Source organism: Scyliorhinus canicula, chromosome 14 (assembly GCF_902713615.1).
Source record: "Scyliorhinus canicula chromosome 14, sScyCan1.1, whole genome shotgun sequence".
NCBI lineage: Eukaryota > Metazoa > Chordata > Chondrichthyes > Carcharhiniformes > Scyliorhinidae > Scyliorhinus > Scyliorhinus canicula.
In genome coordinates this window covers 73,242,810-73,264,714 of record NC_052159.1, presented here as the reverse complement: position 1 = coordinate 73,264,714, position 21,905 = coordinate 73,242,810, and the positions used below count along the sequence as shown (strand labels likewise).

Genomic DNA, 21,905 nt, shown 5'->3' with positions numbered 1-21,905 from the left:
CTGCAGATATGTTTATTTTGAATCATGCTTGTGTGCAAAAATTCCCAGGTGCTGCAGCACATAATTTGTCCTGCCATATAAATAATTTAATTAACTAATTATTTTATTAAATAAATTTGCATTAATGCCTCTCGTTCTACCTTTGCTTAAGTTCTTATTTCAATCAGATCTTCTATTTTCCCCAATTGACGTTCCCTAGCTTAGATGAGAGAAATAGGAAATACTGACCAGCGATTCAGTGCTCCCCTGCAATGTCACATCTCACTGCTTTATGCCCCGCCCCTCTCACTCTCACTACTTTGTGCTGCCCCACCCCCTTGACGTCCAGCTGCTTTTTGCCCCAACCCCTCAGTCTTGTGCTTTAAGCTCCACCCGTCTCGAAGTCTCATTGCTTTATGCCCCCCATACAGTCTCGCTGCTTTATGCCCCACCCCCTCGAAGTCTCGCTGCTTTCTCATTTCAACTTCACATGGCTGCATCTAGTTTACTGCAAGGTTTGTTGGCGAGCCGTCAATTTGGAGCAGCTTGTGGAGGAACAAGATAACTCGGAGAGCAACATTCAGATTACCATGTTTAACCGCAAATGTACTGACTCCAGAAATTGCTGTCTGATTTACTGCACCGTAATGGTGCCTTAATTAGCCTCACCATTGTTCTCAATGAGAAAGCAAGGCTGTTTGACTTTGTTGAAAGGCTCTTCTCTCTTTTCCCTCCCATTTGCTGTAAGCTCCATCACATACTTCTCTGTAAAATAAGTCCTACAGTGCAGAAGGAGGCCTTTTAGCTATTGTCTGCACCGATCCCCTGAAAGAGCACTCAAACAATACAACACAGTGCAGGCCCTTCGGCCCGCGAAGTTGTGCTGACCATTTATCCTAATCCAAGATCAACCTAACCTACCCCCCTTCAATTTACTGCTGTCCGTGTGCCTGTCCAAGAGTCGCTTAAACGTCCCTAATGACTCGGACTCCTCCACCTCTGCTGGCAGTGCAGTCCACGAACCCAGCACTCTCTGTGTAAAGAACCCCTGCACCTTCCTCCAATCACCTTAAAATTATGTCCCCCTCATGACAGCCATTTCCACCCTTGGGAAACGTCTCTGGCTATCCACTCTATCCATGCCTCTCATCACCTTGTACACCTGTATAAGTCACCTCTCTTCCTTCTTCGCTCCAGTGAGAAATGCCCCAGCTACCTCAACCTTTCTTCATAAGACATGCCCTCTAGTCCAGGCAGCATCCTGGTAAATCTCCTCTGCACCCTCTCCAAAGCATCCACATCCTTCCTATAATGAGGCGACCAGAACTGGACACAATATTCCAAGTGTGGTCTAACCAGGGTTTTATAAAGCTGCAGCAAAACCTCATGGCTCTTAAACTCAATCCCCCTGTTAATGAAAGCCAATACACAATACGCCTTCTTAACAACCCTATCAAACTGGCTGGCAACTTTGAGGGATCTATGTACGTAGACACCAAGATCCCTCTGTTCCTTCACACTTCCAAGAATCTTGCCTTTAACCCTGTATTCAGCATTCAAATTCGACCTTCCAAAATGAATCACTTCACATTTATCAAGGTTGAACTCCATCTGCCACTTCTCACCCCAGCTCTGCATCCTGTCAATGTCCTGTTGTAACTTGCAACAGCCCTCAACACCATCTACAACTCAACCAACCTTCGCATCATCGGCAAACTTACTAACCCACCCTTTCACTTCCTCATCCAAGTCATTTATAAAAACCACAAAGTGCAGAGGTCGCAGAACACATCCCTGTGGGACACCACTGGTCACCGACCTCCAGACAGAATACTTTCCATCCACACCATTCGCTGTCTTCTTTCGGCCAGCCAATTCTGTATCCAGGCAGCCAATTTTCCCTGCAGCCCATGCCCCCTAACTTTCTGAATGAGCCTACCATGGGGAACCTTATCAAATGCCTTACTGAAATTCACATACACCGCGTCCACTGCCCGACCTTCATCAATGTGTCTCGTCACATCCTCAAAGAATTCAATGAGGCTTGTGAGGCATGACCTGCCCCTCACAAAGCCATGCTGACTATCTTTAATCAAACTATGTTTTTCTAAATAATCATAAATCCTATCTCTCAGAATCCTTTCCAATATTTTACTCACCACAGACGCAAGATTGATGGGTCTGAAATTCCCCGGGATTTCCCTATTCCCTTTCTTGAACAGGGGAACAACATTCGCCTCCCTCCAATCATCCGGTACTATGCCAGTGGAGAGTGAGGATGCAAAGATCATCACCAACGGCACATGAAACTCCTCCCTCGTTTCCCGTAGTAACCTTGGGTATATCCCGTCAGGCACAGGGGACTTATCTATGCTGATGCTTTTCAAAATTTCCAGCACATCATCCTTATTAATATCAATCTGTTCGATTCTATTAACCTGGTTCACACTGTTCTCATGAGCAACAAGGTCCCTCTCTCTAGTGAGTAAAATATTCATTTAGGGCCTCCCCCATCTCCTCAGACTCTCGGCACAAGTTCCCTCCCCTATCCATGATGGGCCCTACTCTCACTCCGATCATCCTCTTATTTTTCACATAAGTGTAGAACGCCTGGGAGTTTCCCTAATACTTCCCACCAGGGCTTTTTCATCCCCCTTCTAGCTCTCCCAAGTCCATTTTTGAGTTCCTTCCTGGCTACCTTGTATATAAAATATATATAAAAAATTATACAGAGGCACTGGGGAAGATATACATATAATTCACAAGGATAATGCCAAATCTGAGCATTTATACTTGAGGATAAGATGTGACCCCCTAATAGAACAGTACAGCACAGAACAGGCCCTTCGGCCCTCGATATTGTGCCGAGCAATGATCACCCTGCTCAAACCCACGTATCCATAGAAAATTATGAAGGGACTTGATGAGGTAGATATGGAAAAGACACTTACAGTAAAATTAGGGGCGATAAATATAAAATAGGGATCCAAAAAGTGGTAAGAATGTTTATTAAACTATGTTTTTAAAATACTGGAAAAGTTGTAAACTATATGACCTATTGAGCTGCTCTGCCATTGTGTATGTTGAACTACCATGTCCTCTCAATTTTCCTGCCCATTTCCATGGGCAGGTCAAGGGCAGCTGATGCATGGGAACACCACTACCTGCCAGTTTGACTTGGAACTGTGTGACCATTCTTTCACTGTCACAGGGTCCAAATCCCACCCTAACAGCATTGTGGGTGTACCTGCACCACATGGACTACAGCAGTTCAAGGAGGCAGCTCACCACCACCTTCAACAGTTCAGGATGGGCAATAATAGCCAGATACAGCCATATCCCATGAAATAATTTTTAAAATGTATTGATTCCCTGAGTGAGCACACTTTTGATTATATTAATTAACTGAACATCCACAACCTTCTGAACTAGAAAAGTCCAAAGATTCACAATTCTCTCAAGCAAAGCAATTTTCCCTCAACTCCGTGCTAATGGTAACCACTTACCACTTATCCTGAGACTATGCAGAGGGTTGTGGGACTTCCACCTGCCACTGGGGAGGAAGTCCCATCTTCTGGAGCTGCCAGTCAATCTGCATGTCCGACAGCTCCATCAGCCCTGGCAGCGACAATAGTACATTACTACTGCAAGAGGAGGATGAAGAAAGTGCATGAATTCTGGAGATAGGGAAGTCCAATGTCCTGGGCAGGGAGGGTTGGACAGGTGGGGGGGGGGATACCTTTCAGGCTGCAAGTGGGTAGGAAGACAGGGGACTACCAACTCCCCAGCCCCACCCCAGAAGGATTATCCCCTATAGATAGAAACCCTTCCTTCCCATCCTTTGATGGAATTATTTTAACAATCTGCCTGCCTACTCTTGTTCTACTAATCACACCAAATGTTTTATGGCATGGCAGCATATTATCAGGTTTGATGAAAATGAAATGAAATGAAAATCGCTTACTGTCACAAGTAGGCTTCAAATGAAGTTACTGTGAAAAGCCCCTAGTCACCACATTCCGGCGCCTGTTCGGGGAGGCTGATACGGGAATCAAACCGTGCTGCTGGCCTGCCTTGGTCTGCTTTCAAAGCCAGCAATTTAGCCCTGTGCTAAACAGCCTCAAACAGGTCGGCTGATAATGAGCCAAATTTACCCTTGATTACTTATTCAAATATCACAGCCACGTTTTCAATTTCAGAACTTGCCCTCAAACCTTATTATCAGGATGAGCTCAGCAGTGGGTGGGAGTGTATTGAGTGGGCACCTGCCCTATTTTCTGTGCCCTCCCTCTAAAGACACGTTGGGCAGAGGCATGTAAAGTCCAGTCCTATATCCCTTGGTTCAGTAGTCTCCAGCTAAGTCCAACAATCTCTCAGCATCTACCCTGACAAGCTCTCTAAAAGTACTTTAGTTTCTATTTGATCATCTCTAATTGTTCTAAACTCTGGAGATGATGGTCCCAATCTACTTCGATCACGCCTCATAGGCTAGAATTTTTGTTATTGGAATCAATCTTGTGAACCTTCATTACTTCCTCTCGGGAAATTGTATCCATCCTTGGATAATGAGTCAAAAACTGTACAGAGTACATCAGGTTTGATCTCACCAAAGCCACATTTAATTGCAACAAGACTTCTTTCGTTGCACTCCAATTTTTAAAAAAAATAAAAGCTGACATAGCATTTACCATCCTAATTGTGTTCTGCACTTACATTGAATTTAATGCGACTTGCATACAAAAATCTACAATCCCTCTAAATACCTACATTTATTACTCTCTCTCACGTTTAAAAATATTCTGCTTTTCATTTTTTCCTACCAAAATGGATAATTCACCCTTCACCACATTATATGTCATCTTCACAGTCATTTACCCTTTGCAAGCTTACAAACCTCATAGCTTACTTTCCAACATAGGTTTCTGTTGTTGGAAAACTTGGATGTATTTTACTTAGTCCCCACATCTAAGTCATTGATATAAATAGTAAATAGGTCAGACCCACGCATTGACCCTTGCAGCACTCCACTAGTTACGGCCTGCCATCCTAGAAATTACCTGTTTGCTCCACCTACGTTTTCGCCATTAACAAATCCTTAATCCATGCTAATATATTTCTCCCAATCCATGAGTCCTAATCTTGTGGAACATCAGTTGCATGACACCTTATCAAATGCCTTCACAAATCCAAATATACTGCATTCACTGTTTCTACCTTACCCTGCCCTATTAGTTGTATCTCCAAAAAAATTTGCCAGGCATCATTTTCCTTTCATAATTGTGAAGCAAAATGCTGTGAATGCTGACAATCTATAATCAAAGAAGAAAATGCTGGAATTATTCAGGTTAAGCAACGTCTGTTTTTTTTTATTCAGAGTATGCAATTCATTTTTTCCAATTAAGGGGCAATTTAGAGTGGCCAATCAACCTACCTTGCACATCTTTGGCTTGTGGGGACGAAACCCATGGAAACACGGGGAGAACATGCAAACTCCACACGGACAGTGACCCAGAGCCGGGATTGAACCTGGGACCTCGGCGCTGTGAGGCAACAGTGCTAACCACTGCGCCAACGTGCTGCCCTCGGCAACCTCTGTTATAGCATTTTCCCTATTACTGATGTCATACTAACTGACCAATAGTCTCTCATCATGATGTGGAGATGCCGGCGTTGGACTGGGGTGAGCACAATAAGAAGTCTTACAACACCAGGTTAAAGTCCAACAAGTTTGTATCAAACACTAGCTTTCGGAGCACTGCTTCACCTGAGGAAGGAGCAGTGCTCCGAAAGCTAGTGTTTGAAACAAACATGTTGGACTTTAACCTGGTGTTCTAAGACTTCTTACAATAGTCTCTTGTGTTCTCTCTCCCTCACATTTTTGTGCTGGGAGATTACATTTAGTACTTTCCAATATAGAATCTAGGAATTCTGGGCGATCAGCATCAATCTGATATTAACTTAGGAACTATCCCTTTTTAAACTCTATATTGGTCACCAGACCCAGGAGATCTGTCAGCTTTTTAGTCCCTTTTATATCACAGTACTTTTCCTTTGCTAATAATTTCTTTAAGATTTGCAATAGGCCTTTGGTTTCTAAGGTGCCAAATAGCATAGGAACTTTTAAGGGGAAGTCAGATAAGCAGATGACAGAGAAAAGCATAGGAGGATATGGTGGCAAGTTTGAAGCTACAGTGCAGAAGAAGGTCATTCGGCCCATCGGGTCTGCATCGACCCTTTAAAAGGCCATCCTACCCAGACCCAAACCCAAACCCTGGCCCTATTCTTGCAACCCCACCCTAAGGGGAATTTAATGTGGTCAATCCACCTAATCTGCACAAATTGTGGACTATAAGAGAAAACATGAGCACCCGGAGGAAACCCATGCAGATATGGGGAGAATGTGCAAACTCCACAGATAAGTGACCCGCGGTCGGAATCGAACCCGAGCCTCTAGCGCTGTGAGGCAGCAGTACTAACCACTGTGCCTCCGTGCTGTAGGTGTATACACAATAAAAATATCGCTAAATAAAGCGGAAAAAATTTCACTAGATTTTAACTGAAATTCCTGTCTAACTTCTCAGCTGACAATATGGGCAGGTTTCTCCATCCCGCTGCACCAGATTTCGGAGAATCTGACGGGATTCTCTGTTTTGCCGACTGGTTAGTAGGGTTTCCCATTGTGGGGCAGTCCCTCACCGTCGGGAAACCCCTGGGATGCCGGCAAAGCGGAGAATCCCGATGGTGGCGAATTCAGCCCTCTAATCTTTAATCCGTATACTGGTTTATGTTGAAATTGTTAACCTTTTATTTTGTACTGCACATGCTCTCAGAGCATTATTATTGTAACTGTTAGGAAGTTGTTTTAAAATCTTTCTTTTGATTCATTGAGTTGCTCTCATGAAAATGACATATATCAATTTTTAAATTGGCAGATACAATAAGACTCAAATAAATCAGTATAATTGAATCAAACTTTGATACTGGCTGGGATTCGATGTTCTAGAGCCTAAGTGCTCTCGGCAGCGGATAATTGTTATAGGTCTCCGCTGGTTTAGGAGTGGGGCCCGGTATGAGAGCCTTTCCTTTGCCGTGCTAATTTATGCACAGGGGAGAGCTGGCTGGATTCCATCGGAATCCCGGTATTGAGCCGCTATTTTGAGCAGATGGCCCAATGCAGAGGTCTCCCAGAGGCTCCTCTGCCCCCCACAATATAGATCCTTCCTCCCTCTCCCCCCCCCCCCCCCCCAAGCTGACAAGTTCCTCCAACCATGGAAATAACAGGTCAGCCCCCCCCCCCCCCCCCCACAGAACACGCGCATGAGGGAAACCTGACCCCCACTGGAGACCATTCATTTCCCCACCCATCAGAGCAGAGACCCTTCCTTTCCCCATCCTCCCCAACCCCATCGGAGCTCCTTCCTTCTCTTTTCTCTCTCTCTCTCTCTCCCTCCCCCCCCCCCCCCCCACCCCCCCATCAGAGACAATTCCCTCATCAGAGACCCTTTCTGCTGGGGGAAAAGAGGAAGTGAAAACACTTACTTCTGTTTGGTGTGGTGAGGAGCTGTCAATTGTAGCAAGAGTATTTATAAACATTGTGGTTGGCGCCAAAGCAGGGTAATTGAGATGCATTCAAGCGTGAAGAGATTGATAAATAAACAAGCCCCCTAAGCAGCTATCTCTGGAGTAATAAAACTGTCAACCGTTGTCTAATGCAATGTATTGCTGTGTGAAATTGAATGGATGTTTTGCATTTCAAGCACTGTCAAGGGATTTGAAGCTCTTTCCAGTGTACTTGGCTTTCACGGAAGCCTCTGAAACTTGTAACAGCTGCTGCTTTAAACATTTTTGTTTGAGGCAGCAGATATTAGGGAAGGGTAAGTGAAAACATAGTCATTTTTCACTCTACTGCCTGGACTGGTCTTCAACTTTCTGGCAGGGGTGACTGATGGGGCTCTCTACTGTGTAGGGAAGGTCTCTATTGGGGGTCGGGTCACTTGCATGCATGCTCTGCCGGGGGGGGGGGGGGGGGGGGGGGGGTTGGGGGGCCCCTCGGTGATTTGCATCATCTTGCGCGCTCGGTGATTTGCATCATCTTGCGCGGGATGGGTAGCATGCTGAAGCTATCGGCGGCTTAATGGAGCATCGCAACAGATTTAGTGCCTTTTCCATCGATGCTCTATTCTGAATCCCAGCAGCATGAAGATTTGATAAGGCATTTCTGACTGTTCAGATTTAAATTTTCATGGTCAAAATGAAACCTTTTCTGAGTACTGGTTTCCCAAATTTGGTTAACAATTGATTGCAATGAGTTTTCCAAGATATTTGCAGTTTGTAGTTCTTCCCAAGATAGTTCCACAGTTTTGAATTGCTTCAATCCTTAGTCACCCTATCACATGTTCTGTTTATTGTAAACTTTATTGCAGCATCATGCTAACCTACTGCTTGAAATACTTACAACTATTTGATTATAAGCTGAAGATGTTTTGCTTCAATACAATACTAAAAAATAATTTCCTTTTCCAGTAAAATATGAGAGGATCAAGTTTTTAGTGATTGCTTTGAAGAATTCTGTGGAAGTCTATGCATGGGCACCAAAGCCATATCACAAATTTATGGCCTTTAAGGTAAGTGGAATATTTGCCATAGTTTTAGTTTGTACTTGGTATTAGCCATGGCTCAGATAAGTAGCGCAAGTCAGAAAATTGTGGTTTCAAGTCCCATTCCTTGAGACTTGAGCCCAAAAATCTATCCTGACCTTCAAGTGTAATTCTGAGGGAATGCTGCATCGTTGGACTTGCCAGTTTTCAGATGGGATGTTAAGCTGAGGCCTCGTCTGCCCCCTCAGGCTTTTAAAAGATCCAATGGCATTTTTTTGAAGAGGAGCAGGCGTGTTCTGGCCAATATTCACCCCTCTAACAATGTCACTAAAATAGATTGCCTGGTCATTATCTCATTGCAGTTTCTACAAGCCTGCTGTGTGCAGAATGACTCCCAAATTTCCAACATGACAATAGCGACGACACTTTTTTAAAAAAAAACATAGTTTGTTGCAATGTGTTCCAGGAAACACTGATTGTGAAAGACACTGTTTAAATGTCGTTCATGTTTTTGGAAAGTTTGTGCCACGTCAACAGTGATGACAATTTTCTACAAGTACTACTGCCACAACTATATGACACAAAGCTAAATTAAAAAGCAGAATCAATGCAGCATTGCTACCTGAGCCACAAGTGAAGTGACACTGGGTCAATAAATTCAAAGTTGAATGCTTGGCTCAAAGCTTTGTGTGGGGGGAAAATGGGTTTACTTTCATAGGGTGCTGGCACTTGTGCTAAGGAAAGAGGAAGCTATATATTTAGAATGGACTTCACGTGAACCATGCAGGGCCGGTGTCCTGGTGAATTTAATAACTAAGGCTGTAGATACTACGCTAAACTAAGCGGTTGGGGGAAAGGTTTAAGCGAGGGAAAATTTAGTAAGTTAATGAGAAAAGCAATAGTGTACGGTGACGATATAGCTAATGATAACCGGTGTTTGGCAGGAAGGCTTAGAGTGTACCAACATAGGTCAGAGCAGGAAAAATAATAAAATGACATAATTAAAGACTCCTTATTTAAATGCATGCAGTATTCATAACAAGATGGATGAATTGATGGCACAAATATAAATAAAGAGCTTTAACCTGATAGCCACTTAAGAGATGTGTTTGCAAAGTGACCAGGGAGTACTTGGCCTTTCAGAAAGATGGGCATAAAAGAAAAGGAGGTGGGGTAGCTCTGTTAATAAAAGATGAGATGAATACAGTACTGACAACAGATCGTGGTTCAGAAGTTGAGATGTAGAATCAGTGAAGTGGTGATGAGCAATAACAATGGAAAGAAGTCACTGGTGGGAGTAATCTGTATGCCCCCTAGTGGTAGCTGTAGGACAGAGTATTAATCAAAAAAATAATAGTGGTGTGTTAGAAAGGTACTGCAATAATCGTGAGCAACTTCAATCTTCATACACATTGGACAAATTATATTGGCAAAGGTAGTCTTTAGCACAATTCATGGTGTATTAGGAATAACTCTTTACAGCAATAACGTTGCATAATCCAATCATGCAACAAGATTAGTTAATGATCACATATTAAATGATACGCTAAGGAAGGAGTTGTCATTGAATAATTGCTTGTCTCAGTAATAGCTATGTCTGTTCATCCTTCTCGACTTATCTGCAGCCTTTGACAAAACTGACCATACCAGCCTCTCCACTGTTTTCCAGCCGGCTGGGATTATCATTAATACTGCTCTCCACATGGCTGAGTGGGTGAAGCTCTAAAACCACTCAATGCCATCCAGAACAAAGCAGTTCACTTGATTGGCACTCCATTCATCATATTAAATATTTACTCTCTTCACCACTGGTGCACCATGGCTGTAGTCTGTACCATCTAAAAGATGCACTGCAGCAACTCACTAAGGGACTTTTCAAATGCATGACCACCACCACTTAAAAAGACAAGGGCAAACAGTGCATGGCAGCTCCACTACCTCTTGAAAATATGTAGTTGGTCCCCACAAATTCCAATAGGGAATTCAGAAGAAATTTCTTTACCTAAGAGTGTGGAACTCTGAATTACATAATTTTTGCAGCGCAGAAGGAGGCTGTTGGGCCCATCGTTTCTACACTGGCTCTCTGAACGAGCAATTTACTTAGTGCCACTCTCCCACCTTTTCCCCATAATCCTGTACATTGTTTCTTTTCAACTAAGATTCTAATTTCCTTTTTAATGCCTCACTTGAGCCTGCCTCTACCACAAGCACAAGTACTGCATTCTAGACCTTAACCACTTTGCTTGAATTTTTTTTCTAATACCACTTTTGCAGGTTCCCTTAAATCTGTGCTCTCAATCCTTTCATTACTGGGAACTAATCTCCCTATCTACTCTGTCCAGACCCCTCAATTTTGAATACCTCTATCGAAATCCCTCTCAGCCTTTTTTCTCAGAGGAAAACAGTCCCAAGTTCCCTGACGTCTTCATAACTGAAATTCTCATGAACCCTTTCATGAATCCTTTCTGCACTCTTTCCAATGCTTTCAGATATTTCATGTTGTGCCCAGAACTGAATGAAATACCCCAGCTGAGGTCGAGCTAGTGTATTATGCAAGTAATCTCCAGGTCTCGTGCACTGTATGCCCCTATTAATAAAATCTAGGACACTGTATGCTTTTTTACCGCTCTCTCAAGCTGTCCTGCCACCTTCAATGTTTTATGCACCCTTGTCCCTCTGCTTCTGTACCTCCTTTGGAATTGTACCCTTTGTCAAGAAGCAGAGATAATTTTAAATGATCTACATTTGTGTTGTTGGATATTGGAAATAGGTATAGATTTAAGTGAGTTTAATTTTGTATTTCTGTGTAAGGAAGGGGTAAAGCCCTTGACAAAGGAGTGTTTGCATGTATGGAGGGTTTTTGGCTTCAGTTCAAACTGTGATTGTATTGTCCTGAGAGAGTTTGACCTGTAAAGTAAATAAGAGATTGGTGAAAGAATGAGTTGCTGCTTAGCAACCAGGGCCACTTTTAGAGAAGATACATTTTGAGTTTAGTTTTAGCTGAATCTAGGCAGTTGGAAGTAGAAAGCTAGATAGTGAACAGCTCTCAGCTCTGCTAGAAGCAAGAACACTGTACAATGGAGTAATGGGCACAAAAGCAAACTTCAGAGAAACTAAAGTATAGTTAGTTCTAGAAACTAGAAGTTTCTGGAAAGTTTGACATTAAAGGAACAAAGAGGAGCTGTCATTGGAACTAGGTACTGGTTACTAAAACTAAAGACAGAGCTGTAAGTGCAGACCTGGGGCAAGTTGGTTGGGGAAAAGCTAGATGTCTAAAGCAATCCTTGCTTTGGTGTCCTTATTTCCAGCCTGTGGAAATAATAGTATCTTGTTGGGGACTTAGTACCTAGAGAGTTTGTATAGAGGTTTGGATGCTGTGGCCATTCAAGACAAAGGAATACGTAACGGCGAGTTGGAAAACCTGCATGTGGTTTCATTCCATTTTTGTGTTTTTGTAGCTGTTGAATACAACTGAGTGGCTTGCTAGGCCATTTCAGAGGGCGTTTGAGAGTCAACCACATTGTGTGTCTGGAGTCGCATGTAGTCCAGGCCAAGTAAGGGTGGCAGATTTCCTTCCCGAAAGGACATCACTAAACCAGATGGTTTTTTACGAAAATTGACAATGGTTTCATGGTCATTCAATTTTTAATTCCAGATATTTTATTGAATTTAAATTTCACCACCTGCCATGATGGGATTCAAACCTGGATCCCCAGATCATTATCCTGGGCCTTTGGATTACTAGTCCAGTGACAATAGCACTATGCTACCATTCCCCCGTTTGTGAAGATAAGGGGAGTGAATGAGTATTGTATTATGGTTTATCTTTCATGTTTGCTAAATATTTTTTTTTGTTCTTAAAAGCTCATTGGCACTCCTATGACTCTGTTCTTCCATGCTTTCTAAATCAAAGTAAAAGTTATGGTCTTAGCCAGTGTTCCATCTGGCAGCTTCCCGTCTTGTAGTAAAATGGACTGGGATCGTAACAGCTTTACTTTATACAGTCCTCTCCATATTTTTCCTACCAAAATGAATCACACTCCTTTCTCGCATCGAATTTCATCTGCCGCCAGTCCGCCCATTCCACCAACACTGTACTGCAGGAAACAGTTGAAGTAAACAGTACAGATGCATTTAGGGGAAGTTGGGCAATCTTTTGAGGGAGAAGGGAATAGAGGGTGATTATGGTAGATTTCAATGAAGGAAGAGGGAAGGGTGCTTGAGTGGAGCATAAACACCGGCATGGCCTGGTTGGACTGAATAGCCTGTTTCTGTGCAGCGTATGTAAAGTGAGGCAGTCATTTCTCAGCTTGGCTTGCTCCTCTGCTTAAAATTCATTTTCTTAAAACTATGTGTCTTAATAGCAACGTATTGATTATATTAGAAGTAATTTTTTTATTGACCGTGGGCCTGATTTTTTTTTTAAGTGTCTATTTCTTGATCAGAACTTTTTGCTATCCTCAGTCACTCCTCTCTGGTAAGTTTTTGGCCAACTCTAGTTCTTCCCCTCCCGATGCCTACCATCATGAAGTCCTCCATTGAACTCTTTCTTTTTGCTTTGACTCACTTTGATTTCCCCCAATAGCCTCGCCAGTTCAAAGTGCATCATATTCTGCTGTCCTTACTTCTGTTTCCCACTCCAGTTTCAGCTTTGGGGCACAATCCCACGTCAAACCAATAATCAAATATGAAATTGTTCTCACAGGTAAACTGACAACCTGGACACTCCTGCCTTCAAAATAAAGAGCTCTAAGTTGAAAATATTAAATGGCTTCATTCTTTTTAATTTGGTCTATAAATAGGTGTGGCTGAAGTACGGGACAAAGAATGGTGCTTCATGAAAAGTACACCAACTCGTATTGTCATACTAAATAATGCATATTTGCCCTTTGGGTTCATAAATTCATTAGGAATGTTGCTGAGTATGGTGTCCAGGGCAGAGTACAAGCTTCTTTGGATTCATCGTTGGCATCAAGGTTTGGGGGCGTAAGCACTCACAGTCATTGTCTTCTGATTCTTGGTACGTTGTAGACAGAATGTCATTAATGTCAACAGGGAGCTCTGAAAGTCGGTTAAAAAGTTTGTTCTTGATGGCGAATTCCATGCATCCTGAGCTGATTCTTGGGTTTTCCGCTCCAGAAAAATGAGTCACCACCACCGTTTTCCCTTGGCTGCCCTTTGCCTGTTCTTCTGGTCTCTTGCAGGCCAGCAACGTCACTGTTGAAGTACTTGAGTTCACAGGAAACGAGGGCAGTTCTCTGTTCCGGTCGATTGTTTCCGTCATTGTTCATGCAGATAGATGAGCCTGCTGGATACAGTTCTCCAGCCAGGTTGGGATGGAACAGACTATATTTAGGGCATCTTTCTAGCCCTTTTCTCATGCAAAGTGAGCAGAGTGGATCCAAAAGAGGGCTGCTCAGTCATGAAAGCTGCCAAAACGCTCTCCTGCTCCTGTTCCAAGAGCAAGATGACTGAATCAAACTCCACCACCTATGTGCTAGTTCGAAGCCAGGAGCTTCCAGATCTCATTGTCCTGTCCCAATCACCTCTTGTTGATTGCAGCAGGGCTTGTCTGTGTGGGGTGAGGTGTGCTGGTTTCCACTAGGTGGACGCCTGGTGTGGGACATCTTTTAACGTGGGTATGCCATTGCATTCAACAGACGCACGGTCCTTGGCAGAGGGTAGTTCCAGTTTCAGTAGCAAGTGAACCTTGATGACTAGGGATCTCCCTACTGCTGTAGTCATATCTACCATCACTGCTTTTGGTACCATACTAATATCTTCCCCCGATCCGCCGTTGAGGACTTGTTTTGGGTTGTGCATTTTCTGGTTCCTCCCCTTCAACCGTACCATCATGGGTGACCCTGCCAGGAATTTAAGACACCCAACGGCATTACTCCGTGAATCAATGCAAAGTTCAATCCTCTCCAGCACAGCAAGGTGGCAATCCAAGGAAAAGACTTGAACAGTATAGGTTATATAAATTGCACTGTATAATGTAAGCCATAAGAGCACGTTAATTATTTAAATAAATACATGGACTTGTAAATATTAAGGATCAGCAAGAAAGATTAGAGTGGTGGTAAAGTAGAAATTTTATTATTTCCAACCTATTGTTCACCCACAGGAATCTCCTGCGATCAGATTAGGTTGCCCATCAGGAAATTAAACCTGCCATCCCTTGTTGTCTGGCCTACATATGACGATCACTCATCCAACATAGTTGATTCTTATTTTCTTCAGGACAATAAATGTTGCTTCACCAGTTTCATCCAGATCCCCAAAACAAACTTTTTACTAAAGATTCTTTCAAATCAAGAATTCTAATCATACCGTCAAAGTAGTATTTATAGATGCAAAATGTTTCAACTGTTGCACACTCCAGTAACACCATCTTGAGAATGAAGGTCATTTTAAGATTTCCTTTATGAACATTTAACAATAATTAGTTAGTTTAATTTTTGCTACAACTCCAAGTCAGCCTTTTCCTTATTTCATTAGTACCTAGTACCAGCATTAATTCTACATCAATCTGAAGAAGAACACAGTCTAGATGTCTATTTCCAGAATACCATTTTCATTCAGTGTCAAGACCTGAGCCATGTGTAACTTGGTGAAAAAATTGTTCAAGTGTTTATCTGCACATGTGAAAATGTGTAGACAATAGATTGAAGAGGTTGCTGCAAATGTGCCTGAGTTATTAGAAGTATGTGGTGATGCCTGATCCTGTTTTTTTTTTTCTTTTGCAGTCATTTACAGACCTGTTGCACAGGCCATTACTGGTAGATCTCACAGTGGAGGAAGGGCAGAGGCTGAAAGTGATCTACGGCTCCAGCGCTGGGTTTCATGCTGTTGATGTGGACTCGGGAACAGTCTATGATATTTATCTGCCAACACATGTAAGATTATGTTCATTCCCTTTCTTGGAGGACAAAATAGCATCTTAAGAATCATGTCCTGATATGGGATGCAATGAAGGTGTTCAAATGTTTAACACTATTTATTTGAAATTGTTTGTTCACTATTTTAACAAACGTGCTAACTTATGGCACAGTAACACAGCACAGAGGATAGTGCAGTTGCTTCACAGCTTCAGGGTCCCAGGTTCGATTCCCAGCTTGGGTCACTGTGCGGAGTCTGCACGTTCTCCCCATGTCTGCTTGGGTTCCTCTGGGTGCTCCGGTTTCCTCCCAATGTCCAAACATTTAGCATTGGCCATGCTAAATTGCCCTTAGTGTCCAAAAAAAATTAGGTGGCCTAACAGGGATAGTGTGGAGGTGTGGCCTTGGGTAGGGAGCTCTTCCCAGGAACCAGTGCCGACTCGATGGGCCAAATGGCCTCATTCTGCCCTGTAAATCCTGTGATCTATGACTCAGAGTTTAATTTCGTTTATGGCAAATCCAAGGTAGTCAAAATGGCCAATTGTTCTGTCCCACTATAATTGTGGATTAATACAAGCTTATAGAAATATATCTTCTTAAAAAGAAACTCTAAATTCTGAATAAACACCTCATAATTTCTAAGAAGTAACCCAAAATGCTGGAAATGGGCTTCTTATTGAAAAAATACAATTCAAACAGTAACTGTTGCAAATCTGAATCTCAGGATAAAAATGTCTTTCGTGTAAGCTCAGTACCAGAAAGCATCATTGAGCTGCTAATGATTGAGTCCTTTGCACAACAGTCCAAATTAATTTTTAAAAACGTGTATCTTGTCTCGCAACGCCAAATTTCTGGCATTACACATGACTGCTGAAACATGTTGATGCCTGCACAAGATTTAGAAGAGTTTTAAACTGTTGTGCTTTGCGCTACCAGGTCTAAAATATCCATAAAACAAATGCTTTTTGTGACCGCCAATTTTTAGCTGAGCACGCCTTCCTTGCAGATCCTTGCCAAATACTAATAGCAAGCAATGTACAGAGATAAATATACTGTACATGTATAAAGCCACATAAGAGATTTATTGCTGTATTAAACGGCATAATAGATTAGATTAAATCGATTGATGACTAGTAGACAAAAAAGGAGAAAATAGGAATAATTTAACAAATTTAGTTTTACGACTATTTGAGACTCTTCTAAACAGTGTGCAAGACTGCATTTCAGAAGTCACTTCTGATGGCAGATCTTGAAGAGTGTTAATAGATAAGATGCACAACTTTTTGAATTAATTTGCACCTTTTTTTTAAAATGGAGATCACAAGAAGCACATTTATATCCTGAGCTTCCAATTTGGGTCGATGAGTTTCCAAATTATACTTTTTACAATAAGATGGCCATTTTTATCATTTTGATTTACTTCTGTGAAAATGTGTTAGATATAGATATTTTGGGTGGTGGAATGTGGACAATTGTGTGTCTTGGCATTCTGTACTGCGATCTGATCTACTTTCCACTCATTTAAGTGATTTGGAAATGGTAAAGTTGAATAATAACATTTGCTGATGATATCTAATTCAGGGTACAGCAAAGAGTAAGAATGTAAAAATCTGCTGGAGGACTAAGACAGGTTAATAATGCAGGAAGCTAGACTGCTGGAGCAGTTCTAATGCAGAAAAATATAAATCATTATATTGTGGAGAAAAGAACAACAAAACAAACATGCCTTAAATTGACTATGGGGAACCAAAATCTTGGGATATAAAAGAGATCTTTGAAAGTGGGAGAACATTAAACACCTCATGTATATGTCAATAAACTGCTGCATCAATAGCTACCTATAATGAAGCTGCAGTAATCATTTAAAATGATTTATGCAGTAAATCCAATAAAATTACCTAGATTGAAATTCCCGTTGTTACTGAGCACTATGGTCTACATTGAGGCTGTTTTCTGGCAGATCCAAAGCAGCATCCAACCACATGCGATTATCATACTTCCGAGCACCGATGGAATGGAATTGTTGGTCTGCTATGAGGATGAAGGAGTCTATGTTAACACGTATGGGCGAATTACTAAAGATGTGGTTCTACAATGGGGAGAGATGCCTACATCTGTCGGTATGTAAATGATGGATCATTGGAAAATAATACCCGCGATCACATGGACTGATTGCCTTCTGAGAAGAAATGTTTTTTATTAAATTAATAACTTAGTGCTTTTGAATTTGTAATTATCTTATTTTACCCTTTTGTATTATTGAATATGCTAGTTGCCAGCAGTTTGTGTAATGCCTTATTTGTCATAATCCTGTTTTACCTCACTAAAGAGCAAAAAGTCGTACAACACCAGGTTGAAGTCTAACAGGTTTGTTTCAAATCACTAGCTTTCAGAGTACTGCTCCTTGGGTGAATCACAACTGTCGAATATTCTTTCTAATGTAAATATTTACTTTTTAAACTGAACATCTTCAATATTTTCTACATTAAGATCAGTTCGTTCTTCAAAGAATTTTGGAGGTATTGAACTTTCAATTACAATAAAACTTGGGACCCAACCCTGCAGAACTATTATTGGAATTTCATATTATATATATATTGTTTAGGAAATTCATTTCAGAGAAACAGAAAAGTTGTATTAGGAAAACATTTTTATGAACATCAATAACTCTTAAAGTAAATGTTTCCTCTCAATTTTTCTCCCCTTTCTATGGGTGGGATTCTCCATCCCGTCACGTCACATTTCTGCCCGATCGGCCGGCGGGAGTCTCCGTTACACCATGCTGGTGGAGAATCCCGGCCTATGTCACTGATTCCAGGCTAAAATGACCCACTGTTTTAGTTTAAATGGGCTGTTTGATCACTGAGGCTATCGGGATTGGCGTTTATATCTCAACTTCCTTGGTCTGCGTGCCTCAGCTCTTGGATTGGTAAACTTGCTGAGCCATCAACAAATTCCTTCCATTTTTTAACAGCTCAAGTATACAGATTTGTGCAGTTTTTCATTTACAATTACATTGCATATGTGTGTCTGGGAATCTAGACTCAAATCTTTCAGTAACATTGATGAAAGGGTGCTGCTAAATACTGCGACTGATTAAAAACATTGAAATAATATCAAACTGTCACAAGTAAAGAAAGTCTTTTTATTCACATAAAAGAAGCAGAGTCCACTAGGAAAATATGAAGTAAGCTTTTATTATATTTTAATCACGCACTTTTCTTGCTAACTCTGTAGTTCTCATGAGCTTATACTGTCGCTAACAGTAGTGTTGAATTCTGTGCCTGCTTTGTAACTATCATTGGTGTCCAGAAACATTTGACTTGGATTTTGAAATTCTGATACATTTTTCTCTTTTTTAAAAACTCAGCTTATATTCGATCCAATCAGATTATGGGTTGGGGAGAAAAGGCCATTGAAATCCGTTCAGTAGAAACTGGACATTTGGATGGTGTATTTATGCACAAAAGAGCGCAACGACTAAAGTTTCTTTGTGAAAGAAATGACAAGGTATGTGCTTTTAAATGAATGTATGTGCAGTCAGGCGCATTCATGCACTTGAGCTTAATCTTTTACTCATCTGCCTGTGCTGTAGAAAACGTGTCATGTTTCAATTTTCTCTTAAAAGGTCTTCTTTGCTTCAGTCCGTTCTGGTGGAAGCAGCCAGGTTTACTTCATGACTCTGGGTAGGAGTTCACTTCTCAGCTGGTAGGAAAACAAGTGATGCATTGAGAGCAACCAGAGTCTTCAGAAGATCTTCAAAACCTTGAATTAACTAACAACTGGAGAACAAAACTGCACTGATGCAATGCATTGCCCAAATCTGTCACTGAAATGAGGTGATGTTAAAAGGACGCAATGCTACTGGTGCTGTTAGAATTTTACTGTCAGGTTAAAGCCAGTCTAGAATAGAAGAAAACACCTCATCTCAATTATACATCCCTTGACTTAAGATGACTGCGGTTTGCTTGAGAAAAGTGCCCTGAGAATGCAGAAGGTTGGTTCTAATGTGGCCAGGCAAATGGGAAGTGGAAGCAGTGATATGCTGACAGTAGAAATGTGTAACATGGGATAGGGGAATTTTTTTAATGTATATCATTCTAAGTGACTTTTCTTTTGTAAGGTGACAAGAGTGTTAAGAAGAAAGAAACTGCAAGTTAGGAGTTTTTATTGAAATGTGAATGGCAGAGTCAGAGCGATTAATTGTGTTGGTCTTTGCAAGGGAAGGGTGTTTTTTTGTCATTTTCTGTATATCAGGTTTCGCTTGTGTTCTCCAAAACTTTTTAAAAAATAAAAGTCAGTTGAAATTTGCGTGGAGGACAAGGTTTTCAGATTTGTACGGCTTTGTGGGACAGACCAGAAACTTGATGTTTGGTTATGTTACAGTATTATAGATGCCTCTCTTCAAAAATTGACTTATTTGTAGCAGTGCAAAAGCAGATTAACAAATCCTGCACTCGTAAATCTCCCAAACTACTTAAAAAAAAAATGTTTTGCCTACCTCATTTGTTTAAGCAAGGAAAAAAAGAGGTGGTTTAGTCATTTTAATGTTATTTGTATCTAAAACTTACACATCTTTGTCTAATTTAAAGTTTATTGATACCAAATTTATGATCAAAATGTTTGTCTACTGTTGGTTAAATTGCAGCTCATTTTAGCAGGCAAACAGTGTGACTGTTTTGTAATTGGAAAATGCCAGCTAAAAGCAGAAAGACAGATCTGTGGTCTGCTGTTGTGGTTAGAAGCAGAAAATGGAGGCAAATAATCAGCTGTTCTAAATATGGTTGACATAGATTGGCACAATTGTAATCCTCCAGTTATGTGCAGATAGTAATAACTGATTTTCTTGTTACTCAGTCAGAATCCGATTCAAGTAGCAGTTTGAAAATAGTTTTACTAAGCTATTCTGTTGCTTTCGAGTAAACTGTATATGTAGTAGGGAGCAGGTGGTTGATTTAAGATGCAATGCACTAAAACACTTAATTTCAAGAATGTAGTGAAACTGCTTATCAGTACAATATATCTTCCCAAACTTAGATCCAAAATTTCGCCGTGGAAAGATTTTTTTAATATTGCTGTAAACAGAATTTTATTTTACAAATGTTAGACATTTACATGTGTCTACAGTAATAATCTGTTGAACTGTCACTCAATTACTTGAGATATCCATAGTGTATAATATACTATACTGGTGATGTAATAATGCACAATAGCATTATATTGATCCTATGATATGTTAAACTTTTTTGGTACTTTTTGGACAGCTGCCTTATGCTGTTATGTGCACAGGATCTCAACACTACAGGGCTTAGTTCTCTCAATAGAGACTGTTCATTCTGCAATGAAATATTCTCAGTTAGTGGTACAGTGAAATCAAAGATGTACCATGGGAATTTTTCATTCATTCATGTCACTGTGATTTTTTTTCCTAGCTCCTGATCACTGAATAATTTGCAATATTTGTCCTATATCGTCTGTTAAGAACTGTAAAAGTAATCATAGAAACTTCTTGACGTAAGTAGGTTTACCATGAGCAGAATATTTTTTGGATTTAATAAAAACAGTTAAAGGTCCTGGTGACAGTTAAAAGTAATCCTCTCACTCAGCAGAGTCTGCGATTAGTAACTCCCACCTATGAGAAGTGCCAAGGTGGTGTAACAGTATTACAAAACCACTACGTCTATATGTTTGAAGAAGAATTTCAACACATTAAGTTTTAATACTTCTAGATTTAGTGAAAATGCCTATAATTATTTTTGAATTTTACTACTTTATTTTTTGTCAAATAACGCTTGTTGTATGACTGCAGTGTCCTTTATCTTATGCACGTTATGTTTGAGAAAATGTTTACAAAAATTGTTTTGTTACACTAATGTGCATCACATATTTATGTTTTTTCTGAAATTGTTCTAAGTTTTAGTTTTGTATTATGAGTACACTTGATGTTTATAACCCTGAACTCTGCTGATAACCGAGAAGCTGATCTAAAACAAAATGGAGGTATTACTGTGTCTAGCTGCAAAGCAGATTGGGAAATATGGTTACGAGTAAACCTCTTCAAACAGTTTTCTGCTATGTGATCTAACTTATGTCCTCTGTGTATTATGGGAAATCCTGTATTTTCTCTGACGTTCATCTTTTCTTGAATAAAATCAACTAAATGCACACTGTGCATAACACAACACTGTGGTTTTGTGAAGCTTGTCCACAAAGCTTCAACTTTTTATTTACTTGCTGTCCTAGTGCCATTCCATGTCCTGCGACTGAGGGGAAAAGGATCTGCTCCCAAGCTGCATAGGGATGTGTAAAAATATTGTTACCTCTCCACCAGTCCTCCAGCTGTCTGCCGGACTTCAACTTGGTCCCTCCCCAACACAATACATATGAGATCAGAGGGTGACTGTTCTGACTGGTAAACACTTACTTACTGGCAAAAACAAAATTAACA

At 40.9% G+C, this 21,905-nt stretch overlaps 1 protein-coding gene across 9 annotated transcripts in view; it reads left to right on the top strand.

Moving 5' to 3' along the window:
• Positions 1–21,639, top strand: part of LOC119977609 (mitogen-activated protein kinase kinase kinase kinase 4) — a 399,419-nt gene extending 377,780 nt beyond the window's left edge. For all 9 annotated transcript variants that reach the window (XM_038818739.1, XM_038818736.1, XM_038818742.1 and 6 more), the window contains 5 exons: positions 8,503–8,603; positions 15,326–15,475; positions 17,418–17,577; positions 18,828–18,967; positions 19,086–21,639. In XM_038818739.1, coding sequence (XP_038674667.1) covers positions 8,503–8,603; positions 15,326–15,475; positions 17,418–17,577; positions 18,828–18,967; positions 19,086–19,169 — 635 coding nt within the window. In that variant the 3' untranslated portion in view covers positions 19,170–21,639. The remainder of the gene's footprint in view (positions 1–8,502; positions 8,604–15,325; positions 15,476–17,417; positions 17,578–18,827; positions 18,968–19,085) is intronic.
• Positions 21,640–21,905: the final 266 nt, after the last annotated feature.